Consider the following 21,713-nt stretch of genomic DNA (forward strand, 5'->3'; position numbering starts at 1 on the left):
TTTGGAAAAAAAGTGTAAAAATAAAAATTAGCATGTCACTACACATGAAGTACACGTTTGTGTACTTATGGACTAAGTACATCATATCAAAAGATGATTTTTAGTTTTTATTTTAATTAGGATCCAATAAGCCAAAATAGTAAAGAAAAATAAAAAAAATGCATGTAAACAAACAGCTTGGTCTTTAAGAGGTTTAAGACATCAGCGGGATGTCCACAAGAAAGTTGGCTGACCTTTGAAGAGGCGGAATGAAAATTTACATTTTTATTTAAGTCACTGTAATATTAATATTAATATAAATATTTTAAAGCAACTGGTTTATATTGCTAATGTTAACATCACTTGGTCTGGCAAACTTCCATTTTGTTCCTTAAAGTTGCAGCATTTTGCTTGTGCAGTCTTTGTAGGATTTGAATGTGGGTTTTTTTGCATTTGCATTAATTAAAACCTTGCATTTGTTTTTGATCCTGCAATGTCTACGTGATTACAGTATTTCTTATTTTCAGCATTTTTTATGGTATTTGTGTGTTTTTGTTTAGATCATTTCTCACTGTAAAAAAATCCTGTATGTGTATATTTGGCAAATCTAAAGAAATACTACTCATATTCTAGTACAGTGGTTCTTAACCTGGGTTCGATCGAACCCTAGGGCTTCGGTGAGTCGGCCTCAGGGGTTTGGGGGAGCCTCCGCCGCGGAGGTAAAGATACATCCGACTTATCGTGTAAATAAAAACTTCTCCCTATCGGCGTATTATGGATACCCCCAAACAATGTTCCCTCTAATTTTCCATCTGATTTGCAGGTTTTTTGATTGATCGATTGAAACTTTTACAAGTAGATTGCAAAGGAAGAGAATACATTATATGAAACAGTACAGTTTACACAGTACAGTACATATTTCGTACCATTGACCACTAAATAGTAACACCCGAGAAGGGTTCGGTGAATGCACATATAAAACTGGTGGGGTTCGGTACCTCCAACAAGGTTAAGAACCACTGTTCTAGTACAACAATCAACATTATGTAAGCATCATTTAGATTGAAGGGTCTAATACTTTCACGTTGGAAATTATATTGACTGCAGCTGTAGTATTCTCACCAAAGTACGGTTCATTGGGGCAGCCTTTGAGACGAACTCCTTTCTGGGTGCACTCTATCAGGAAATGTCGAACCAGCTCGTTGGATGCATCTGCAGCTGCATAAACACAATATTATCATTATCGCCCGAGCAGGAAAGTACCTGTAAAGGCCCTGTTGAAACGGCAATTATTTATTATTATTATTATTTTCCTCCCACTTAGGACACTTTTTTGAGGCACTCGGCATACACGAAAACTCCCCAAATTTTGCACAGATGACATATAGGGGTCTAATCGGATATTTTAGAGGTCCCGAAACAGAACTTCAAAATTTGTCTCGATAGTGCCCCCTTTAAAGTTGGGAAAAAAATTATAATTTAGCCCCTCGTCCCAGAATCACGTATCGTCCCGGAAATCGCTAGAGACGTCCTTCATGACAGTACGCACGAAAAAGTCTCAAGAACCCATATGTGGAAACGGACAGGAAGTAGGCCATCTTGGTTTCCCCCAGCCATTTTTGGGCAACATAAAGGGCTCGTACTTTAACAAACTACTCCTAGGGACTTTGACCAAATGAGTCAGGGTTAGAATCACAGACAGTACACATATAAGTGATAATACATTGCGAACACTTTTTATCTACGTCAAAAGATGTGGGCGTGGCACGCCGCCAGGCTTGGCTTCAATGTGTTTTTTTTTGCCATTTTTCGACAAATAAATGGGGTCATACTTCAACGAACTCCTCCTATGGACTTTGACCAATTGAGTCGCTGTTAAAATTACAGGTACTGCACATAGAGATGATGATAAATTGCTAACAGATTTTGCCTATGCCATAAAATGTGGGCGTGGCCTGGAGCCAGGTCCGATGGCTTTTGGCCATTTTACGCGAAACGTTAAAAAACCCAGCTCCACAAACTCATAACCTGATCCTAACTGGTCGAAATGACGATGATGCCGTAACCAATCTGTCATTTCTGCATTTTCAGTTAGCAAAGACCAATACTAAACTGATAGGTAATGATAAATTGTTGCAGTTTACTTTTTGCTTATGACAGGATGTGGACGTGGCATGGCGGCGATCTTTGATCTAATGCAGGGGTGGGCAAACTACGGCCCGCGGGCCACATCCGGCCCGCCAAATATTAAAACAGAATTGACTGTCTGTTTTGATTCAAGACTGATACTAGACTTTGAGGCACTGGCAAAAATAGGTGATTAACAACACTGCTCCCACTAAAAGAGAATGTAAGCGTTAACACTTTAATAACATTTGTATGTTTCTTTGATGATATGATATTGTTGAAAATAGATGTATTATGATTAAAATAGCCCATGTTTGAGAAGCCTACTCCTAGTTCCAACAGATATGATATGCTTTAAAATGTATCATGAGCTTGCCTCAAATTTCAAAAGCCAAAGTGGTCCCTGAGCCAAAATGTTTGCCCACCTCTGGTCTAATGGCTCGCCATAAAACACGAAACGTTAATAACTCGGCTCCACAAGTTCAGATCTTTATCATAATTGGTAGAAATGATGCTGATGGCACCTTGAGGTCCCCGATGGGCCAATAATTTGAAGTGGGCGGAGCCATTACCAATCAAACTGTCATCAGATTTTCCTCCAAACTGACATGAGACTTTAGCGTCCAACCATGCCTGGATTTTAATATTCACCCTTCCATCGTCCCATTGTGGTGAAAAATTATAAATGCCATAACGTCCTTCCATATGCTGCGATCTTCCCGAAATTGTTGAGGGTGGATCACGGTAATAGTTGGGTTGCAACTGCATTGCTGCAGTGGTGCCAATATTGCCCCCCTGTGGTGAAACATTATAACAGTAAAAACATGCTTCGACATGCTCTGTTTTTCCTGAACTTTTTAATGGTGGGTTGTGGTGTAGGTTACAACTTAACTGCATGACAACTGTGGCGCAATTATCGCTCCCCGGTGGTGAAATACTATAACATTCATAACTTCCTTAACCATGCTCCGATCTTCCTGAATATTTTTATGGTGGGTCGAGGTGTAGGATGGGACACAACTGCATTACTACTGTGGCACTTTTATCGCCTGAAAAAGTATAGTTGTCACTCGGGATCTTTCTGTGTGGAGTTTTCATGTTCTCCCCATGACTGCGTGGGTTCCCTCCGGGTACTCCGGCTTCATCCCACTTCCAAAGACATTCACCTGGGGATAGTTTGATTAGCAACACTAAATTGGCCCTAGTGTGTGAACGGGAGTGTGAATGTTGTCTGTCTATCTGTGTTGACCCTGCGATGAGGTGGCGACTTGTCCAGGGTTTACCCTGCCTTCCGCTCGAATGCAGCTGAGATAGGCTCCAGCACCCCCAAAAGGGACAAGTGGTAGAAAATGGATGGATGGATAACTACCTTCCACATACTCCAATCTTCCTGAAGTTTTTGATGGTGGGTCGAGGTGTTGAGTGGGACACAACTGCATTACTATTGTGGCACCTCTATTGCCCCCTTGTGGTGAAAGTGCATAACTGTCATAACTTCCGTCCACATGCTCCAATCTTCCTGAAATCTTTGAAGGTGGGTCGGGGTGTTGAGTGGGGCACAACTGCATAGCTACTACGCCGCATTTATCGCCCCCTAGTGGTGAAAAATGATAACTCTCATAACTTCAGTCAACATGCTCCAATCTTCCCAAATTTTTTTATGGTGGGTGGGACCTAACGGCATGAATACTGCAGCACCTTTATCGCCCCATTGTGGTGAAAAAATATAATTGTCATAACCTTTTTTTACATGCTCCAATCTCCGTTCCAAAGTTTTTGGTGGTTTGAGGTGTTGAGTGGGACACAACTGCATAACTACTCAGTGGCCTAGTGGTTAGAGTGTCCGCCCTGAGATCGGTAGGTTGTGAGTTCAAACCCCGGCCGAGTCATATCAAAGTCATACCAAAGACTATAAAAATTGGACCCATTACCTCCCTGCTTGGCACTCAGCATCAAAGGTTGGAATTGGGGGTTAAATCACCAAAAATGATTCCCGGGCGTGGCCACCGCTGCAGCCCACTGCTCCCCTCACCTCCCAGGGGGTGATCAAGGGTGATGGGTCAAATGCAGAGAATAATTTCGCCACACCTAGTGTGTGTGTGACAATCATTGGCACTTTAACTTAACAATGTTTATCGCACCCTTGTGGTGAAAAATTATAACTCTAATAACTTCTGTCCACATGCTCCAATCTTCTCAAAATGTTTTATGGTGGGTCAGGGTGTTGGGGGATACCTAACGGCATGAACACTGCAGCGCATTTTTTGGCCCCTTGTGGTGAAAAATTATAACTGTCATAACCTCCTAACACATGCTCCGATTTTCCTAAAATTTTTGATGGCGGGTCGGGGCATCGGGTGGGACTTGACCGCAAGTCCCACCCGATGGCAAGCAATGGCCCGTTCAATGCTGCTCGCAGCTTTAAATATATTCGTATTTGTATATTTGCATTTGACTTGTTTCCGCTTACCTTTTTTACTGTGTGCGCTGTGCAACACAGATGGAGGGGGTGTGGCCACTTTCATAGCCAGTCCATACGCCCCCCGGAATGAATGACTGTCTCTGACAATGAACGAACCTGCTACTTTATCCTTTAACACTGCAATAGCTATCAGGAAGAATAACAAAAAGGTAAGACAACATTAAAATTGTAAGTACAGTAATACAGTATTGTTAAAGTACTGGACGGTACTATTACATTATATTTACCTTGGTCTCTGGAAATATCAGGCTTGTACCAGAACTTAGAAATGTCTTGGACAAATTTCACAGTGTCCTGCTTACTGCCGAACTCTAAAAATGTAGAACAAAATGCACAGGGTCACTAAACTCAAAATGCAAATGCTAATTATGTGCATAAAACTAAAACAAACCAAACAAATTATATGTCATTTTGTTCAATTTAAAATACACTTTTTGTGATACTAAACACAAAAAAATCCAGGATTAGTCACAGTATTTTTAAATAAGGAATATAATTACCACAAATACCTTTTGTAACATACTGTTTATCTAACCTCACAGATGTTGGACATGAATTAGTTGTATTACAATTTTAGCATAATAATAAAATACCAGAAATGTGCTCCACTTGTGGGCTATATACTATATACAGTTTTCTTTAAGCCAGGGGTGTCCAAACGTTTTGAGTTAGGGGCCACATTGGGCTAAAGACAATAGGTTGGTCGAGGGCCGAATGCATGTAAAGTAACTAACTAATAAATATATACAAAACCCAAAACCAGTGACGATGGTACATTGTGTAAATTGGAAATAAAAACAGAATACAATGATTTTCAAATCCTTTTCAACATATATTCAATTGAATAGACTGCAAAGACAAGATACTTAACGTTCCAACTGGTAAACTTTACATTAGCTTATTTGGAATTTGATGCCCGCAACATGTTTCAGAAAAGCTGGCACAAGTGGCAAAAAAAGACTGAGAAAGTTGAGGAATGCTCATCAAATACTTATTTGGAACATCCCACAGGTGAACAGGCTAATTGTGAACAGGTGGGTGCCTTGATTGGGTATAAAAGCAGCTTCCATGAAATGCTCAGTCATTCACAAACAAGGATGGGGCGAGGGTCACCACTTTAGGAACAAAGGTGTGAGCAAATTGTCGAACAGTTTAAGAACAACATTTCTCAAGAGCTATTGCAAGGAATTTAGGGATTTCACCATCTATGGTCCGTAATATCATCAAAAGGTTCAGAGAATCTGGAGAAATCACTGCACGTAAGTGGCAATGCCCGTGACCTTCGATCCCTCAGGCGGTACTGCATCAAAAAGCGACATCAGTGTAAAGGATATCACCACATGGGCTCAGGAAAACTTCGGAAAACCACTGTCAGTAACTACAGTTTGTCGCTACATTTGTAAATGCAAGTTAAAACTCTACTAAGCAAAGTGAACAGCACCCAGAAATGCCGCCGGCTTCTAGATGGACTGATGCAAAGTGTAAAAGTGTTTTGTGGTCTGACGAGTCCACATTTCAAATTGTTTTTGGAAACTGGACGTCTTGTCCTCCGGACTAAAGACGAAAATAATCATCTAGACTGTTATAGGCGCAAAGTTCAAAAGCCAGCATCTGTGATGGTATGGGGGTGCATAAGTTCCCAAGGCATGGGTAACTTACACATCTGTGAAGGCACCATTAATGCTGAAAGGTACATACATGTTTTGGAGCAACATATGTTGCCATCCAAGCAAAGTCTTTTTCATGGACACCCCTGCTTATTTCAGCAAGACAATGTCAAGCCACATTCTGCATGTGTTACAACAGTGTGGCTTCGTATTAGAAGAGTGCGGGTACTAGACTGGCCTGCATGTAGTCCAGACCTGTCTCCCATTGAAAATGTGTGGCGCATTATGAAGCGTCAAATACCACAACGGAGACCCCGGACTGTTGAACAACTTAAGCTGTACATCAAGCAAGAATGGGAAAGAATTCCACCTGAAAAGCTTAAAAAAATTAGTCTCCTCAGTTCCCAAACGTTTACTGAGTGTTGTTAAAGGGAAAGGCCATGTAACACAGTGGTAAAAATGCCCCTGTGCCAACTTTTTTGCAATGTGTTGCTGCCATTAAATTCTAAGTTAATGATTATTTGCAAAACAAAATTACGTTTCTCAGTTCCAACATTAAATATCTTGTCTTTGCAGTCTATTCAATTGAATATAAGTTGAAAAGGATTTGCAAATCATTGTATTCTGTGTTTATGTATGATTTGCACAACGTGCCAACTTCACTGGTTTTGGGTTTTGTATATAGCCTATTATTTGCGCACTATTAATTAGTGATATCACCGAAAATTTGGCCGCCCAACAAAAACTTTGACCACCGAATATATATATATGTGTATGTACATATATATATATATATATATATATATATATATATATAGACTAGGGAAAGTTGTTTGGATTGAGTCATATAAGTAAAGGCTGTGCTGTGCTCTTTTAAAAACACAATTCATGGTCATGAACTTGAATTACTCACATCACCCACAAGTTGCTGCAAAGTCGCAGCATTACAATTGTGAGATAGTTAAAGTACCAGTAAAGTAGAAAAACGAAGCTCACGATATGCTTAAAAGAGCACTGCACATCTTCTGGAATGTTGCCTATTGTTCACTATCATTATGAAAGACATGGCGACGGGCGTATTTAAAAAATAAAGTATTTTAGATAATACATAAAAGCGATCAAATGTCTGCTTAGAATGGAGCCTATAGGAGGCGCTCTATTTTGCCTATAAAGCCCTTAAAGAAACATCGGTGTGTAAAGGATTATTTTAGAGGTTAAGGTTTCATATACATGCAGTAAGTATATGTAACGTAGTAATGGCCACATTTATATTAACATTTAATATTAACACATTTTTCTCATCCATCCAACATCCATTTTCTACCGCTTATTCCCTTCGGGGTCGCAGGGGGCGCTGGAGCCTATCTCAGCTACAATCGGGCGGAAGGCGGGGTATACCCTGGACAAGTCGCCACCTCATCGCAGGGCCAACGCAGATAGACAGACAACATTCACACTCTCATTTTAAGCATAATTAAAAAAACACATCACAACGTTCATTTTTGTTTTTTTTAACAACATCTCTGATTACTTATTAATGCAGACGTCATGAGAGCCAGCAAACTAATAAAACATCACTTACTGTACAAGGTCTGACTGCTAGGACGTTTATATATTACCGTTTCGATCAAGAATGACTCATAATCCTAGCGAAGAAAGGGGTTTTGTGTCGTTCTCGCCAATTCCTGGTCTAAATTGGCCATCAAAGTGAAGCACCTTGTCGAAATACGGCCTCTTTCTTCTACCATCCAGGTGAGATGCATTATTATTTGACGAGCAAGGTCAATCATGTCAACATTGGCACTCAAGCTCGGCGCCGCTATAAATAGTTTGTCTGGGTTAGCGCTTATGACAACTATAGCACTAGTACTTGATAAATATTCAAGTCACAAATTTTAAATGGAGTATTATTGGCGGTTTCTGGATTGTTATTCATTGGGTTTTATGGTCGGAACGAAGGACCTCAAATTGGCTCCGCTGTAAGCAGATTTTTATTTACGTTTATTTACAAGTTCAGAATGCATTAAAAAAAAATCCATCCGTCGCCATGTCTTTCATAATGATTGTGAACTAGAGATGTCCGATAATATCGGACTGCCGATATTATCGGCCGATAAATGCTTTTAAAATGTAATATCGGAAATTATCGGTATCAGTTTCAAAATTATCGGTATCGGTTTCAAAATGTGTGACTTTTTCAAATGCCGCTGTGTACACGGACGTAGGGAGAAGTACAGAGCGCCAATAAACCTTAAAGGCACTACCTTTACGTGCCGGCCCAGTTACATAATATCTAAGGCTTTTCACACACACAAGTGAATGCCCCGCATACTTGGTCAACAGCCATACAGGTCACGCTGAGGGTGGCCGTATAAACAACTTTAACAGAGGGACGGCGTGGCGCAGTGGAAGAATGGCCGTGCGCGACCCGAGGGTCGCTGGTTCAATCCCCACCTAGTACCAACCTCGTCATGTCCGTTGTGTCCTGAGCAAGACACTTCACCCTTGCTCCTGATGGGTGCTGGTTAGCGCCTTGCATGGCAGCTCCCTCCATCAGTGTGTGAATGTGTGTGTGAATGGGTAAATGTGGAAGTAATGTCAAAGCGCTTTGAGTACCTTGAAGGTAGAAAAGCGCTATACAAGTACAACCCATTTATCATTTATCATTTAACACTGTTACAAATATGCGCCACACTGTGAACCCACACCAAACAAGAATGACAAACACATTTCGGGAGAACATCCGCACCGTAACACAACATAAACACAACAGAACAAATACCCAGAACCCCTTGCAGCACTAACTCTTCCGGAACGCTACAATATACACCCCCCGCTGTCCCCTAACCGCCCCCCCCCCCAACCCCGCCCATCTCAACCTCCTCATGCTCTCTCAGGGAGAGCATGTCCCCAAATTCCAAGCTGCTGTTTTGAGGCATGTTAAAAAAAATAATGCACTTTGTGACTTCAATAATAAATATGGCAGTGCCATGTTGGCATTTTTTTCCCATAACTTGAGTTGATTTATTTTGGAAAACCTTGTTACATTGTTTAATGCATCCATCGGGGCATCACAACAAAATTAGGCATAATAATGTGTTAATTCCATATGGTTGATATCGGTAATTAAGAGTTGGACAATATCGGATATCGGCAAAAAAGCCATTGTCGGACATCCCTATTGTGAACGATAGGCAAAATTCCCCAAAAAGGGCAGTTCCCCTTTAATTGTGTTCCATTGTATCCATTAAACTACAAAACCCAAAACCAATGATGTTGGCACGTTAATAAAATAAATAAAAACACACAATACAATGATTTGCAAATCATTTTCAACTTATATTCAATTGAATACACTGCAAACACAAAATATTTAACGTAGCTTGTTACTTGCCCATCACTGCCCATTATACCCTCTCTAAAAACATTCAAAACTGCCAACAATATTCCATTTACATGTCATGACCTGAACATTAACCAACTCTGAGCGCTACTGTTATTATAGGCGCCAACGCAGACGGCCTATTTTAGCGGCGCATTGATAGCAGTGAACAAACGCTTGCTTACGCTCCGTCTCAAACTTGGTAAAAGTTCATTCTAGATTATAATTCATGCATCTTTCCCCTGGTAGCAGACACATGTGGCCATGGACCGAGAGGCTGCCACCTATGCTGTTAATGCTATAGTTTTTCAATAAAACTGCATCCATTTAGCACTCAGCTTCTAAAATGTATTATTCATCCTCCTTGTGTTCGGGCTCAAAAATATAAGGTTCTGGATCATAATTTATCCCAAAGTAATCTTTGTTGGCTCCCACAAAGTCTGCTTGATTAGCATTGTTGTTGATGGGGAAGGGATCTGTGGTTGCTACTTCTATGTCACGGATCATGTGACTGGCTTGCTCATTTATCTCTCCAAATGGCTTGGGAATCTCTGTGAGATTTATGTTATTTTGATCATATCTATTTATTTGCAAATAGTGGAAGTCTTTTGGTGTCATAAATCAGATATATATGATGATAGCTTCAATGTAGAGGCAACTTGTTTTTCCGCTCTACTGGTACTGAATGAATGAATTAGAAAAAAGTCCCCGGGCCAGATTACTTATCAAACTCATGACGTCTCGTGGGCCAAATTGGAGACAGCTGCGGGTCGCACTTGTTTTAAGCAGAAATGAATGGGTTCTTATGGGTTAATTAGGCTGACATAATATATATACATTCACAAAATAACTGTCGCAGAAAGTACCCTGAGGTCTCATGTATAAAGGTGCTACTTTGATACTGAAAATGTACACAAAATATAAGATAAAGAGCGAGGCGTGCGTCAAACATAGAAATGTTTATGGGCATATAAATAACTCACCACCGTGAATGACGGAGATCCACTACATAAATTGTGACGATCATGTTTGCAAAACATTGAACTGTATTGTTAAAGTCATGTAAGGTAAACATGAGGTTTGGACTATTAGTGCCTATTAGTGCCAGCAGTCATTATGGTACTTGTGCCAGATCACACTATAATTTACCAGTCCTATATGTATTATTCCCAAAATGACTGACGTTGGAGGTTTTACAGTTTTCACTAGAGATGTCCGATAATGGCTTTTTTGCCGATATTCCGATATTGTCCCAACTCTTAATTACCGATTCCGATATCAACCGATACCGATATATACAGTCGTGGAATTAACACATTATTATGCCTAATTTTGTTGTGATGCCCCGCTGGATGCATTAAACACTGTAAAAAGGTTATCCAAAATAAATCAACTCAAGTTATGGAAAAAAATGCCAACATGGCACTGCCATATTTATTATTGAAGTCACAAAGTGCATTAATTTTTTTAACATGCCTCAAAACAGCAGCTTGGAATTTGGGACATGCTCTCCCTGAGAGAGCATGAGGAGGTTGAGATGGGCGAGGTTGAGGGGGGCGGGGTTGAGGTGGGGGGGGGGGGGGTTTAGGGGGTAGCGGGGGGTGTATATTGTAGGGTCCCGGAAGAGTTAGTGCTGCAAGGGGTTCTGGGTATTTGTTCTGTTGTGTTTATGTTGTGTTACAGTGCGGATGTTCTCCCGAAACGTGTTTGTCATTCTTGTTTGGTGTGGGTTCACAGTGTCGCGCATATTTGTAACAGTGTTAAAGTTGTTTGTACGGCCACCGTCAGTGTGACCTGTATGGCTGTTGACCAAGTATGCGTTGCATTCAAATGTGTGTGAGAAAAGCCGTAGATATCATTTGATTGGGCCGGCACGCAAAGGCAGTACCTTTAAGGTTTATTGGTGCTCTGTACTTCTCCCTACGTCCGTGTACCACTCCATACAGCGGCGTTTTAAAAAGTCATATATTTTACTTTTTTAAAACCGATACCGATAATTTCTGATATTGCATTTTAAAGCATTTATCGGCCGATAATGTCAGCAGTCCGATATTATCGGACATCTCTAGTTTTCACATTCATTCTCTGGCATTCTGCTAAAAAAGAATCCCATAGTGATCATTGGTATTTCCCACCCTTGGACACTGAACATGAGGCTTTGATGGTGACTGCAATATGTTACTGTTATACTGACAATATGTTCTTATGCTGTACGTTTAATCCAATTGCTTTTCGATGGATGGATGATGATGATATGATAAATATATTTACGGTACAGTATTTAAGCATGCGCTTTGTATGAACACACAGTAAAGGCCAAAAGTTTGGACACACCTTCTCATTCAATGCGTTTTCTTTATTTTCATGACTATTTACATTGTAGATTGTCACTGAAGGCATCAAAACTATGAATGAACACGTGAAGTTATGTATTTAACAAAAAAAGGTGAAATAACTGAAAACATCTTTTGTATTCTAGTTTCTTCAAAATAGCCACCCTTTGCTCTGATTACTGCTTTGCACACTCTTGGCATTCTCTCGATGAGCTTCAAGAGGTAGTCACCTGAAATTGTTTTCCAACAGTCTTGAACCTTGATAAAAGTTTTTTAACTTGCACTTACAGATGTAGCGACGAAATGTAGTTACTGACAGTGGTTTTCTGAAGTGTTCCTGAGCCCATGTGGCGATATCCTTTACACACTGATGTCGCTTTTTGATGCAGTACCTCTTGAGGGATCGAAGGTCACCGATATTCAATGTTGGTTTTAGGTCTTGCCACTAACGTGCTGTGATTTCTCCAGATTCTCTGAACCTTTTGATGATATTACGAACTGTAGATGGTGAAATCCCTAAATTCCTTGCAATAAATGATTGAGAAATGTTGTTCTTAAACTGTTTAACAATTTGCTCACGCATTTGGTGACCCTCGCCCCATCCTTGTTTGTGAATGACAGTGGCTTTTTGATGCCTGAGGGATCGAAAGGTCACAGGCATTCAATATTGGGTTTCAGCCTTGCTGCTTACGTGCAGTGATTTCTCCAGATTCTCTGAAGCTTTTGATGATATTACGGACCGTAGATGGTGAAATCCCTAAATTCCTCGCAATAGCTTGTTGAGAAATGTTGTTCCTAAACAGTTTTCTCACGCATTTGTTTACAAAGTGGTGACCCTCGACCTATCCTTGTTTGTGAATGACTAAGCATTTCATGGAAGCTGCTTTTATACCCAATCATGGCACCCACCTGTTCCCAATTAGCATGTTCACTTGTGGAGTGTTCCGAATAAGTGTTTATGAGCATTCCTCAACTTTTTCAGTCTCTTTTGCCACTTTTTTGAAACATGTTGCAGGCAGAGGTAGTCACCTGAAATGGTTTTCCAACAGTTTTGAACCTCTCTTGAAGCTCATCGAGAGAATGCCAAGAGTGTGCAAAGCCGTAATCAGAGCAAAGGGTGGCTATTTAATCATAATATTTTATTAGAGCGTATCAAAACACGTATTGGTATGTCAGACTTAGCTTTGTCGTGGTTTAACTCTTATCTTACTGACAGGATGCAATGCGTCTCCCATAATAATGTGACCTCGGACTATGTTAAGGTAACGTGCGGAGTTCCTCAGGGTTCGGTTCTTGGCCCTGCACTCTTTAGTATTTACATGCTGCCGCTAGGCGACATCATACGCAAATACGGTGTTAGCTTTCATTGTTATGCTGATGACACCCAACTCTACATGCCCCTAAAGCTGACCAACACGCCGGATTGTAGTCAGCTGGAGGCGTGTCTTAATGAAATTAAACAATGGATGTCCGCTAACTTCTTGCAACTCAACGCCAAGAAAACGGAAATGCTGATTATCGGTCCTGCTAAACACCGACATTTATTTAATAATACCACCTTAACATTTGACAACCAAACAATTACACAAGGCGAATCAGTAAAGAATCTGGGTATTATCTTCGACCCAACTCTCTCCTTTGAGTCACACATTAAGAGTGTTACTAAAACGGCCTTCTTTCATCTCCGTAATATCGCTAAAATTCGTTCTATTTTATCCACTAGCGACGCTGAGATCATTATTCATGCGTTCGTTACGTCTCGTCTCGACTACTGTAACGTATTATTTTCGGGTCTCCCTATGTCTAGCATTAAAAAATTACAGTTGGTACAAAATGCGGCTGCTAGACTTTTGACAAGAACAAGAAAGTTTGATCATATTACGCCTATACTGGCTCACCTGCACTGGCTTCCTGTGCACTTAAGATGTGACTTTAAGGTTTTACTACTTACGTATAAAATACTACACGGTCTAGCTCCGTCCTATCTTGTCGATTGCATTGTACCATATGTCCCGGCAAGAAATCTGCGTTCAAAGAACTCCGGCTTATTAGTGATTCCCAGAGCCCAAAAAAAGTCTGCGGGCTATAGAGCGTTTTCTATTCGGGCTCCAGTACTATGGAATGCCCTCCCGGTAACAATTAGAGATGCTACCTCAGTAGAAGCATTTAAGTCCCATCTTAAAACTCATTTGTATACTCTAGCCTTTAAATAGCCCCCCTGTTAGACCAGTTGATCTGCCGTTTCTTTTCTTTTCTCCTCTGCTCCCCTTTTCCTTGAGGGGGGGGGGGCACAGGTCCGGTGGCCATGGATGAAGTGCTGGCTGTCCAGAGTCGGGACCCGGGGTGGACCGCTCGCCTGTGCATCGGCTGGGAACATCTCTGCACTGCTGACCCGTCTCCGCTCGGGATGGTGTCCTGCTGGCCCCACTATGGACTGGACTCTTACTATTATGTTGGATCCACTATGGACTGGACTCTCACAATATTATGTCAGACCCACTCGACATCCATTGCTTTCGGTCTCCCCTAGAGGGGGGGGGTTACCCACATATGCGGTCCTCTCCAAGGTTTCTCATAGTCATTCACATCGACGTCCCACTGGGGTGAGTTTTTCCTTGCCCGTATGTGGGCTTTGTACCGAGGATGTCGTTGTGGCTTGTGCAGCCCTTTGAGACACTTGTGATTTAGGGCTATATAAATAAAGATTGATTGATTGATTGATTGATATTTTGAAGACACTAATATAAAATCTGTTATTATTATTATTTCACCTTTTTTTGTTCAGTACATAATTCCACGTGTTCATTCGTAGTTTTGATGCATTCAGTGACAATCTACAATGTAAATAGTCATGAAAATAAAGAAAACGTACTAAATGAGAAGGTGTCCAAACTTTTAGCCTGTACTGTATACAGAATGTTCTGATAGTGTACTGAAGGTTGTTTTGTGGTGAAGCAGATCAGCCAATGTGTAAATGTGGCCTGAATAAATATTGGGTGTCACTATAGAACGCTTTGGGTGTCTTTATTAAAATGATTCATTATTATTATTCTCAATATTATTATCATCATTAGATATGCACATGCTTATGCCAATTAGTTTTTTCATAAATTATTACATAAAAAGTGGCGTTGGGCACTTTAGGATCCATGTTGTGCGAACGTTGTATGAGTACCTGCTCCACTTGATGGGGCCCCACTTAAGAGGTCAGGGGTCAGTGACGAGAAAGGCAGGCTGACACCGATTCCACTGTGAGGACTTGAAACCGCACTCAGAGAAGTTGAGCAGGAGCCAAGCTCACCACCCTCACCCCCTCTCCTCTTTTCGGGCAACAGCGGAGGGAGGTCCTCATCTCCACCGAGGCTCAAGACCCTGAGGTCCCTCATGGCTTCCAGCAGGCTGTGCTCCAGGTTGCCATTTACTGTCAATAACGAACACACGTCTGGGATTTCGGTCGCCATGTGGACTTCTGGACCCCCAACCAAGCCTCTGCGAGACCCCCAAGGAGAACCCTGGACATTTGGCGTGCTGCGCTTGATAGGAGTTGAGGGCTGCGAGGAGTTTGGAGTTTGCTGGTGCCACACTGGAGGCGGCGTGCAACTGTGCAGAACAGGGCGACATATTTGGAGGAAGAAGAAGGAAAATTAGTTGTTCGATGGTAAAAACTGTTCAGTTCAGTTCAGTTCAGTTTCAGTTTATTTGGAACATGCATACGATACAATGTAATTAAGGATGTCCGATAATGGCTTTTTTGCCGATATCCGATATTCCGATATTGTCCAACTCTTAATTACCGATTCCGATATCAACCGATACAGATATACACAGTCGTGGAATTAACACATTATGCCTAATTTTGTTTTGATGCCCCGCTGGATGCATTAAATAATGTAAATTAACGGGGTTTGGTGGTAGCAGGGGAGGGGGTTGTATTGTAGCGTCCCGAAAGAGTTAGTGCTGCAAGGGGTTCTGGGTATTTGTTCTATTGTGTCTATGTTGTGTTACAGTGCGGATGTTCTCCCGAAATGTGTTTGTCATTCTTGTTTGGTGTAGATTCACAGTGTGGCATATATTTCTAACAGTGTTAAAGTTGTTTATACAGCAACCATCAGTGTAACCTGTTGATCAAGTATGCGTTGCATTCACGTGTGTGTGCGTACAGAAGCTGCACATATCTTGTGACTGGGCCGGCACGTTGTTAGAATGGATGAAAAGCGGACGTGACGACAGCTTGTAGAGGACCTTAAAGGCAGTGCCTTTAAGGCACGCCCCCAAGACTGTGGTCCGGGTGGACTACGAGATATAATGACTGATGAACACCTTCGTTCGATAATGAAGGTTGCCTCAGCTCAAAGCCTGATCCCTGACATTAATGAACTAGCATCCAAGAAAAGATGCTAGGTATCTGGCTTGGGCACATCAGATTTGATCAGTGCAAACTGAGCAGTTTAAAGTCCTGAATGGTTGGTTTATTCATTGTTGTTTTATTTTCTAATTTATTAGCCTGTGGGAAAAGTTAATGTTGATATTTACCTCAGAAGGCTGCAAATAGAAAAGAGGCATTCAATTTTTATTTAAATCGTATTTGATATGCCATTGATATTTTTTAATTATTATTACTATTATCTGAAACTCGATTTTGCATGTCACTATAAAGTTATATAAGCCTTGCTTGTTCAATATTCAATGCAAAACTTGTTTGGGTCCCTATTAAAATGTTAATTTGTTCAACCTTGGCCCGCGGCTTTGTTCAGTTATAAATTTTGGCCCACTCTGTATTTGAGTTTGACACCCCTGTACTAGAGTATACTTGCCAACCTTGAGACCTCCGAATTCGGGAGAAGGGGGGGTGGGGGGGTTGAGGTGGGGGGGGGTGTTAGCGGGGGGTGTGTATTGTAGCGTCCCGGAAGAGTTAGTGCTGCAAGGGGTTCTGGGTATTTGTTCTGTTGTGTATATGTTGCGTTACGGTGCGGATGTTCTCCCGAAATGTGTTTGTCATTCTTGTTTGGTGTGGGTTCACAGCGTGGCGCATATTTGTAACAGAGTTAAAGTTTATACGGCCACCCTCAGTGTGACCTGTATGGCTATTGATCAAGTATGCATGGCATTCACTTGTGTGTGTGTAAAAGCCGCATATATTATGTCACTGGGCCGGCACGCTGTTTTGTATGGAGGAAAAGCGGACGTGATGACAGGTTGTAGAGGACGCTAAAGGCAGTGCCTTTAAGGCACGCCCCCAATATTGTTGTCCGGGTGGAAATCGGGAGAATGGTTGCCCCGGGAGATTTTCGGGAGAGGCACTGAAATTCGGGAGTTTCCCGGGAAAATCGGGAGGGTTGGCAAGTATCCCCTACGTCCGTGTTTTACCGGCTATGTATTTATTCACAGAACAGTGAATAAATAAATAATATACCATAGTAAGTAAACAAATATTAAATACATAAATAATCTCAATCTCAAAAGAAAAAAAAAGGGTTCAAGTTGTTCATCATAATTGTTGTTCTGTGTACTTTGTGAACACTTTATTCCACATACTGATATGCTAAAAGGTTTTAAGTGTTGTTTGTGCATACCAATGTTTTAAAATAGATTTTCCTCTAAGGTTATATTTCTCCTCTTTTGTTGAGAAGAATTGTTGTACATTCTTGGGTAACAGGTTATAGTTTGCTTTGTAATTTTAGCTGTTGGCAAATGCACCAAATCGTTGAATTTCAATATTTGTGATAAAAAAAAAAAAGGGGTTGTATGTTGTTCTCTATATCCAACATTATGTATTACTCTAATTGATCTATTTTGTAACACCCTTAGTGAATGGAGCGCTATAACTCAGATATGGCAACTCGAGTGAGCAGTAGAGAATATGAAGTGATTTTTGGTCTAGAACATGTTTTGCTTTATTCATTATTGACGTGTTTCTTGCTACTTTACGTTGGATTTAAAAAAAAATATTATTTCCAGTTCATTTTTATCATCTTTTAATAAACGGTAATTAGCGATTTTAGCCTTTGAGTATTACAGGAAAATATCATCCAACCAATTATCTACGCTTGATTTTGTAAGTTTCTTTTTGCTACATGCCATAAAAACACACACATTGCGTACATGGTGTCTGTACCTGTCTGAGTGTGGGAGGGGACTGTTTGACGACACAGAACACATGGAACCGAACACCCGTGGACAGGAAGCAGAACTCACAGACACGTCAGATCTGAATAGCTCTCCGTCACTAGAGCCTGTGTGGTTTGCACTGTCCAGGAAACTTCGAGAATCTAGGGGAAAAAAAGGGTTATATTTTAATAGAAGGAAGTACCATACAATTGCTAGGTTTTTCACTTTAGAGTGCTTACCTAACGTTTTGATACCAATGCATTACTGCATATAATGTTTGAACAACATGTTATTCAATAGGAATAATAACATTTTCAGTATGATTTCCAACATCTGTGAGGCAAAAGAACTTGATGCAATAAAGCTAGACTTTAGCAACACCTTGTATAGCAGGGTCCTTAATTAGACGCCCTGTGAGGCACATCAGGTTTTCAGGCTTTTAGTTTGGTCCGTCAAATATAACCAAATAATAAAACCATTCACTACAACTCGAGAAGTGCTAATCCATGCAGTATTTACCTGAGGTGGGACCAATTCATTGTTTTGCAAGTCATAAGTAAGTCTCAAGTCTTTGCCCTAAAGTCTCGAGTCAAGACAGGCAAGTCTCGAGTCAAGACTGGCAAGTCTCGAGTCAAGACTGGAAAGTCTCAAGTCAAGTCCCAAGTCCTGCATTTTCAGTTTCAAGACCTTTCAAGTCCTTTTAACCAGAGACTAATATATTTACACAGATTGTGTATGCTTTTAAAACGCTGTATTTATTTATTAGAACAAGTGCATTTGAAATTGCAGGAAAAAAAATAGTGCACATTGCACTTCATAATAGCACTATTAAAGGCCTACTGAAACCCACTACTACCGACCACACAGTCTGATAGTTTATATATCAATGATGAAATCTTAACATTGCAACACATGCCAATACGGCCGGGTTAGCTTACTAAAGTGCAATTTTAAATTTTGCGTGAAATATCCTGCTGAAAACGTCTCGGTATGATGACGTCAGCGCGTGACGTCACAGATTGTAGAGGACATTTTGGGACAGCATGGTGGCCAGCTATTAAGTCGTCTGTTTTCATCAAAAAATTTCAAAGTATTCTGGACATCTGTGTTGATGAATCTTTTGCAATTTGTTCAATGAACAATGGAGACAGCAAAGAAGAAAGCTGTAGGTGGGAAGCGGTGTATTGCGGCAGGTGTTGTGCTGGATAACACACCCCCGCCGTAGAATGCACCCCTTGACTGGTGTGCCAGATAACACAGCCAGTGTTTCATTGTTTACATTCCCGGAAGATGACAGTCAAGCTTTACCATTGGCCTGTGGAGAACTGGGACAACAGAGACTCTTACCAGGAGGACTTTGAGTTGGATACGCAGACGCGGTACCGTGAGTACGCATGCAGCTGCGGCTTCCAAACATTTGATCGCTTGCCCGTACGTGCGTGCCGCTATGTGCATGTCACGTACGTAACTTTGGGGACTTTGGGGAAATATGTGTGCTGTATGAACTTTGGGGAGGTGAACGGTACTTTGGGCTGTGGGATTGAGTGTGTTGTGCAGGTGTTTGAGTTGTATTGGTGGGTTATATGGACGGGAGGGGGGAGGTGTTTGTAATGCGGGATTAATTTGTGGCATATTAAATATAAGCCTGGTTGTGTTGTGGCTAATAGAGTATGTATATGTCTTGTGTTTATTTACTGTTTTAGTCATTCCCAGCTGAATATCAGGTCCCACCCGCCTCTCACAGCATCTTCCCTATCTGAATCGCTCCCACTGCCCTTTAGTCCTTCACTCTCACTTTCCTCATCCACAAATCTTTCATCCTCGCTCAAATTAATGGGGAAATCGTCACTTTATCCGTACGAATCGCTCTCGCTGCTGGTGGCCATGATTGTAAACAATGTGCGTATGTGAGGAGCTCCGCAACCTGTGACGTCACGCGCATATCGTCTGCTACTTCCGGTACAGGCAAGGCTTTTTTATCAGCGACCAAAAGTTATGAACTTTATCGTCGATGTTCTCTACTAATTCCTTTCAGCAAAATATGGCAATATCGCGAAATGATCAAGTATGACACATAGAATGGACCTGCTATCCCCGTTTAAATAAGAAAATCGCATTTCAGTAGGCCTTTAAGTTGTTCAACAGTCCGGAGTCTTCTTTGTGGTATTCTCGGCTTCATGGAGATGAAGCAGCGCTTTTATTGTGAAGATAGAAACTGTGCAGTCGGTCTTTAGAGTTTTGACGTTAGGTAGGCGTGAGAGTCTGTTGAAATAAAAAGTGTTTCTTGCCTTCCTGTCGGTCATTTTTTCTTAATAATGAGCTCGCAGCAGCCAGCGTCATCTCACAAGTCCTTCGGTTGCCGTGAATGTTAATCAAGTGACGAAAGTGAGGTTGTGGAGGGAGATATGGCTTGCGTTGTCTGCAGGAGCAAAGGTCACTGCCTCTGTCCATGGTGCTGAGGATAGAGCACCATCAGACAGGGGCGTGGCAGTGCTGACGGCGAGACACAGCTGGCAGGTGATTAGATTTCACAGGTGGTACGTGTTAATCTAATCATCTGTTGTCTTTAACAGTAAGCGGCCGGGAGCAGGAGGAGTGAGAGGACACGGGCGTGACTGAAAAGTCACGTTTTGCGGGAGAAAGATTGTGATAAAAACCTATGTATATTAAAACCTGCACGCTTGGCTCCTGTGCCGTGTCTGACAGTGGGACTGCGAGGACACAACTTCCACAGACGTCTTGGTGAAGATTAAAGATCGCTAATTTTTAGGTCTATTTTTTTTTATGCCTGGCTGGCAAGCGACTGACACCACCCTCCGCCATCGACCGGTAGCTCGCGATCGACGTAATGGGCGACCCTGCTCGAGAAGCTGAACTGAACACAAAGGCTTCCAGTCTGTTTTACTCTCCTTTCTAGCGCCTCAGTACTCAGCCTGCGCGATTTCACAGCCTCACAGACAGTCGGAAAGTATAGAACTCTTTTAAAAATGTTAACTTCTCTCACTTCGGGGTTAAACAAAATCTGAGGCCACCACAACAAGGAGGCAGAAGACCAGCACGTGGCTCCAGATCCCCAGGTTGCAGACCCCTATTCTAGCTTGTTTGCTGTCGTGTACTAGGCTGTGGTGTGCAGTAGCTACTTGCTCAACATGCTGCATGCAGGACTGCTTATATTGGAGATTTAGACACAAGCCGATATCATCCGATACTTGTTTTTTTGCTGACTCCTAGTGCAGGGATGTGCAGTCACGGTACGAAGGTGAGACGCTCGAGCTAGCAGACTCATGTCTCTACAGTGGAAGCCAGTGTTGTTGTTTTTTTCAAACAACTTTATTCATAACAAACATAGCATTTATATTACAGAAAACCAGCGTTTGTGTTTTTGTTTGCCTGCTGCAAAAACATTATGTTACTGCTCTGAATGAAATGAAATGAATGGATGAATTTGTGTGTGCCAACATGGAGGATCATACAGTATATGCAAGTTCAAGTCCGTGTCTAAACTGGAATTTAGGACAAAATTAATGTGATCATACCAAGTACATTTTCATGGAAAATAAATAGTACTGTTTCAGATACTTATTCAAATATTTAAATTTTATTAAAGCAAATGGGACCAACATTTTTTTTATCGAATACTTTTTATCATTACGTTTTTATGAGAGTGAATTACTCTCTTCTTATTTTTTTTTTTG

The 21,713-nt window shown here is 41.4% G+C and overlaps 1 protein-coding gene and 1 long non-coding RNA gene across 5 annotated transcripts in view; one reads left to right on the forward strand and one right to left on the reverse strand.

Moving 5' to 3' along the window:
• tns3.2 (tensin 3, tandem duplicate 2) overlaps positions 1-21,713 on the reverse strand; it is a 135,220-nt gene that overhangs the window by 14,898 nt on the left and 98,609 nt on the right. For 2 of the 4 annotated variants that reach the window (XM_061975569.2, XM_061975573.2), the window contains exons 6-10: positions 18,026-18,179; positions 15,086-15,510; positions 4,816-4,899; positions 4,577-4,714; positions 1,102-1,197 (exon numbers count right to left, since the gene is read on the reverse strand). In XM_061975569.2, the coding sequence (XP_061831553.2) occupies positions 1,102-1,197; positions 4,577-4,714; positions 4,816-4,899; positions 15,086-15,510; positions 18,026-18,179 (897 nt within the window). The remainder of the gene's footprint in view (positions 1-1,101; positions 1,198-4,576; positions 4,715-4,815; positions 4,900-15,085; positions 15,511-18,025; positions 18,180-21,713) is intronic. The other 2 variants (XM_061975571.2, XM_061975572.2) reach the window with 2 other exon arrangements.
• Positions 1-21,713, forward strand: part of LOC133616392 (uncharacterized) — a 58,219-nt gene that overhangs the window by 10,119 nt on the left and 26,387 nt on the right. The gene's annotated exons all lie outside the window — the stretch shown is intronic.

This window comes from Nerophis lumbriciformis, linkage group LG14 (assembly GCF_033978685.3).
Source record: "Nerophis lumbriciformis linkage group LG14, RoL_Nlum_v2.1, whole genome shotgun sequence".
Taxonomy (NCBI): Eukaryota; Metazoa; Chordata; class Actinopteri; order Syngnathiformes; family Syngnathidae; genus Nerophis; species Nerophis lumbriciformis.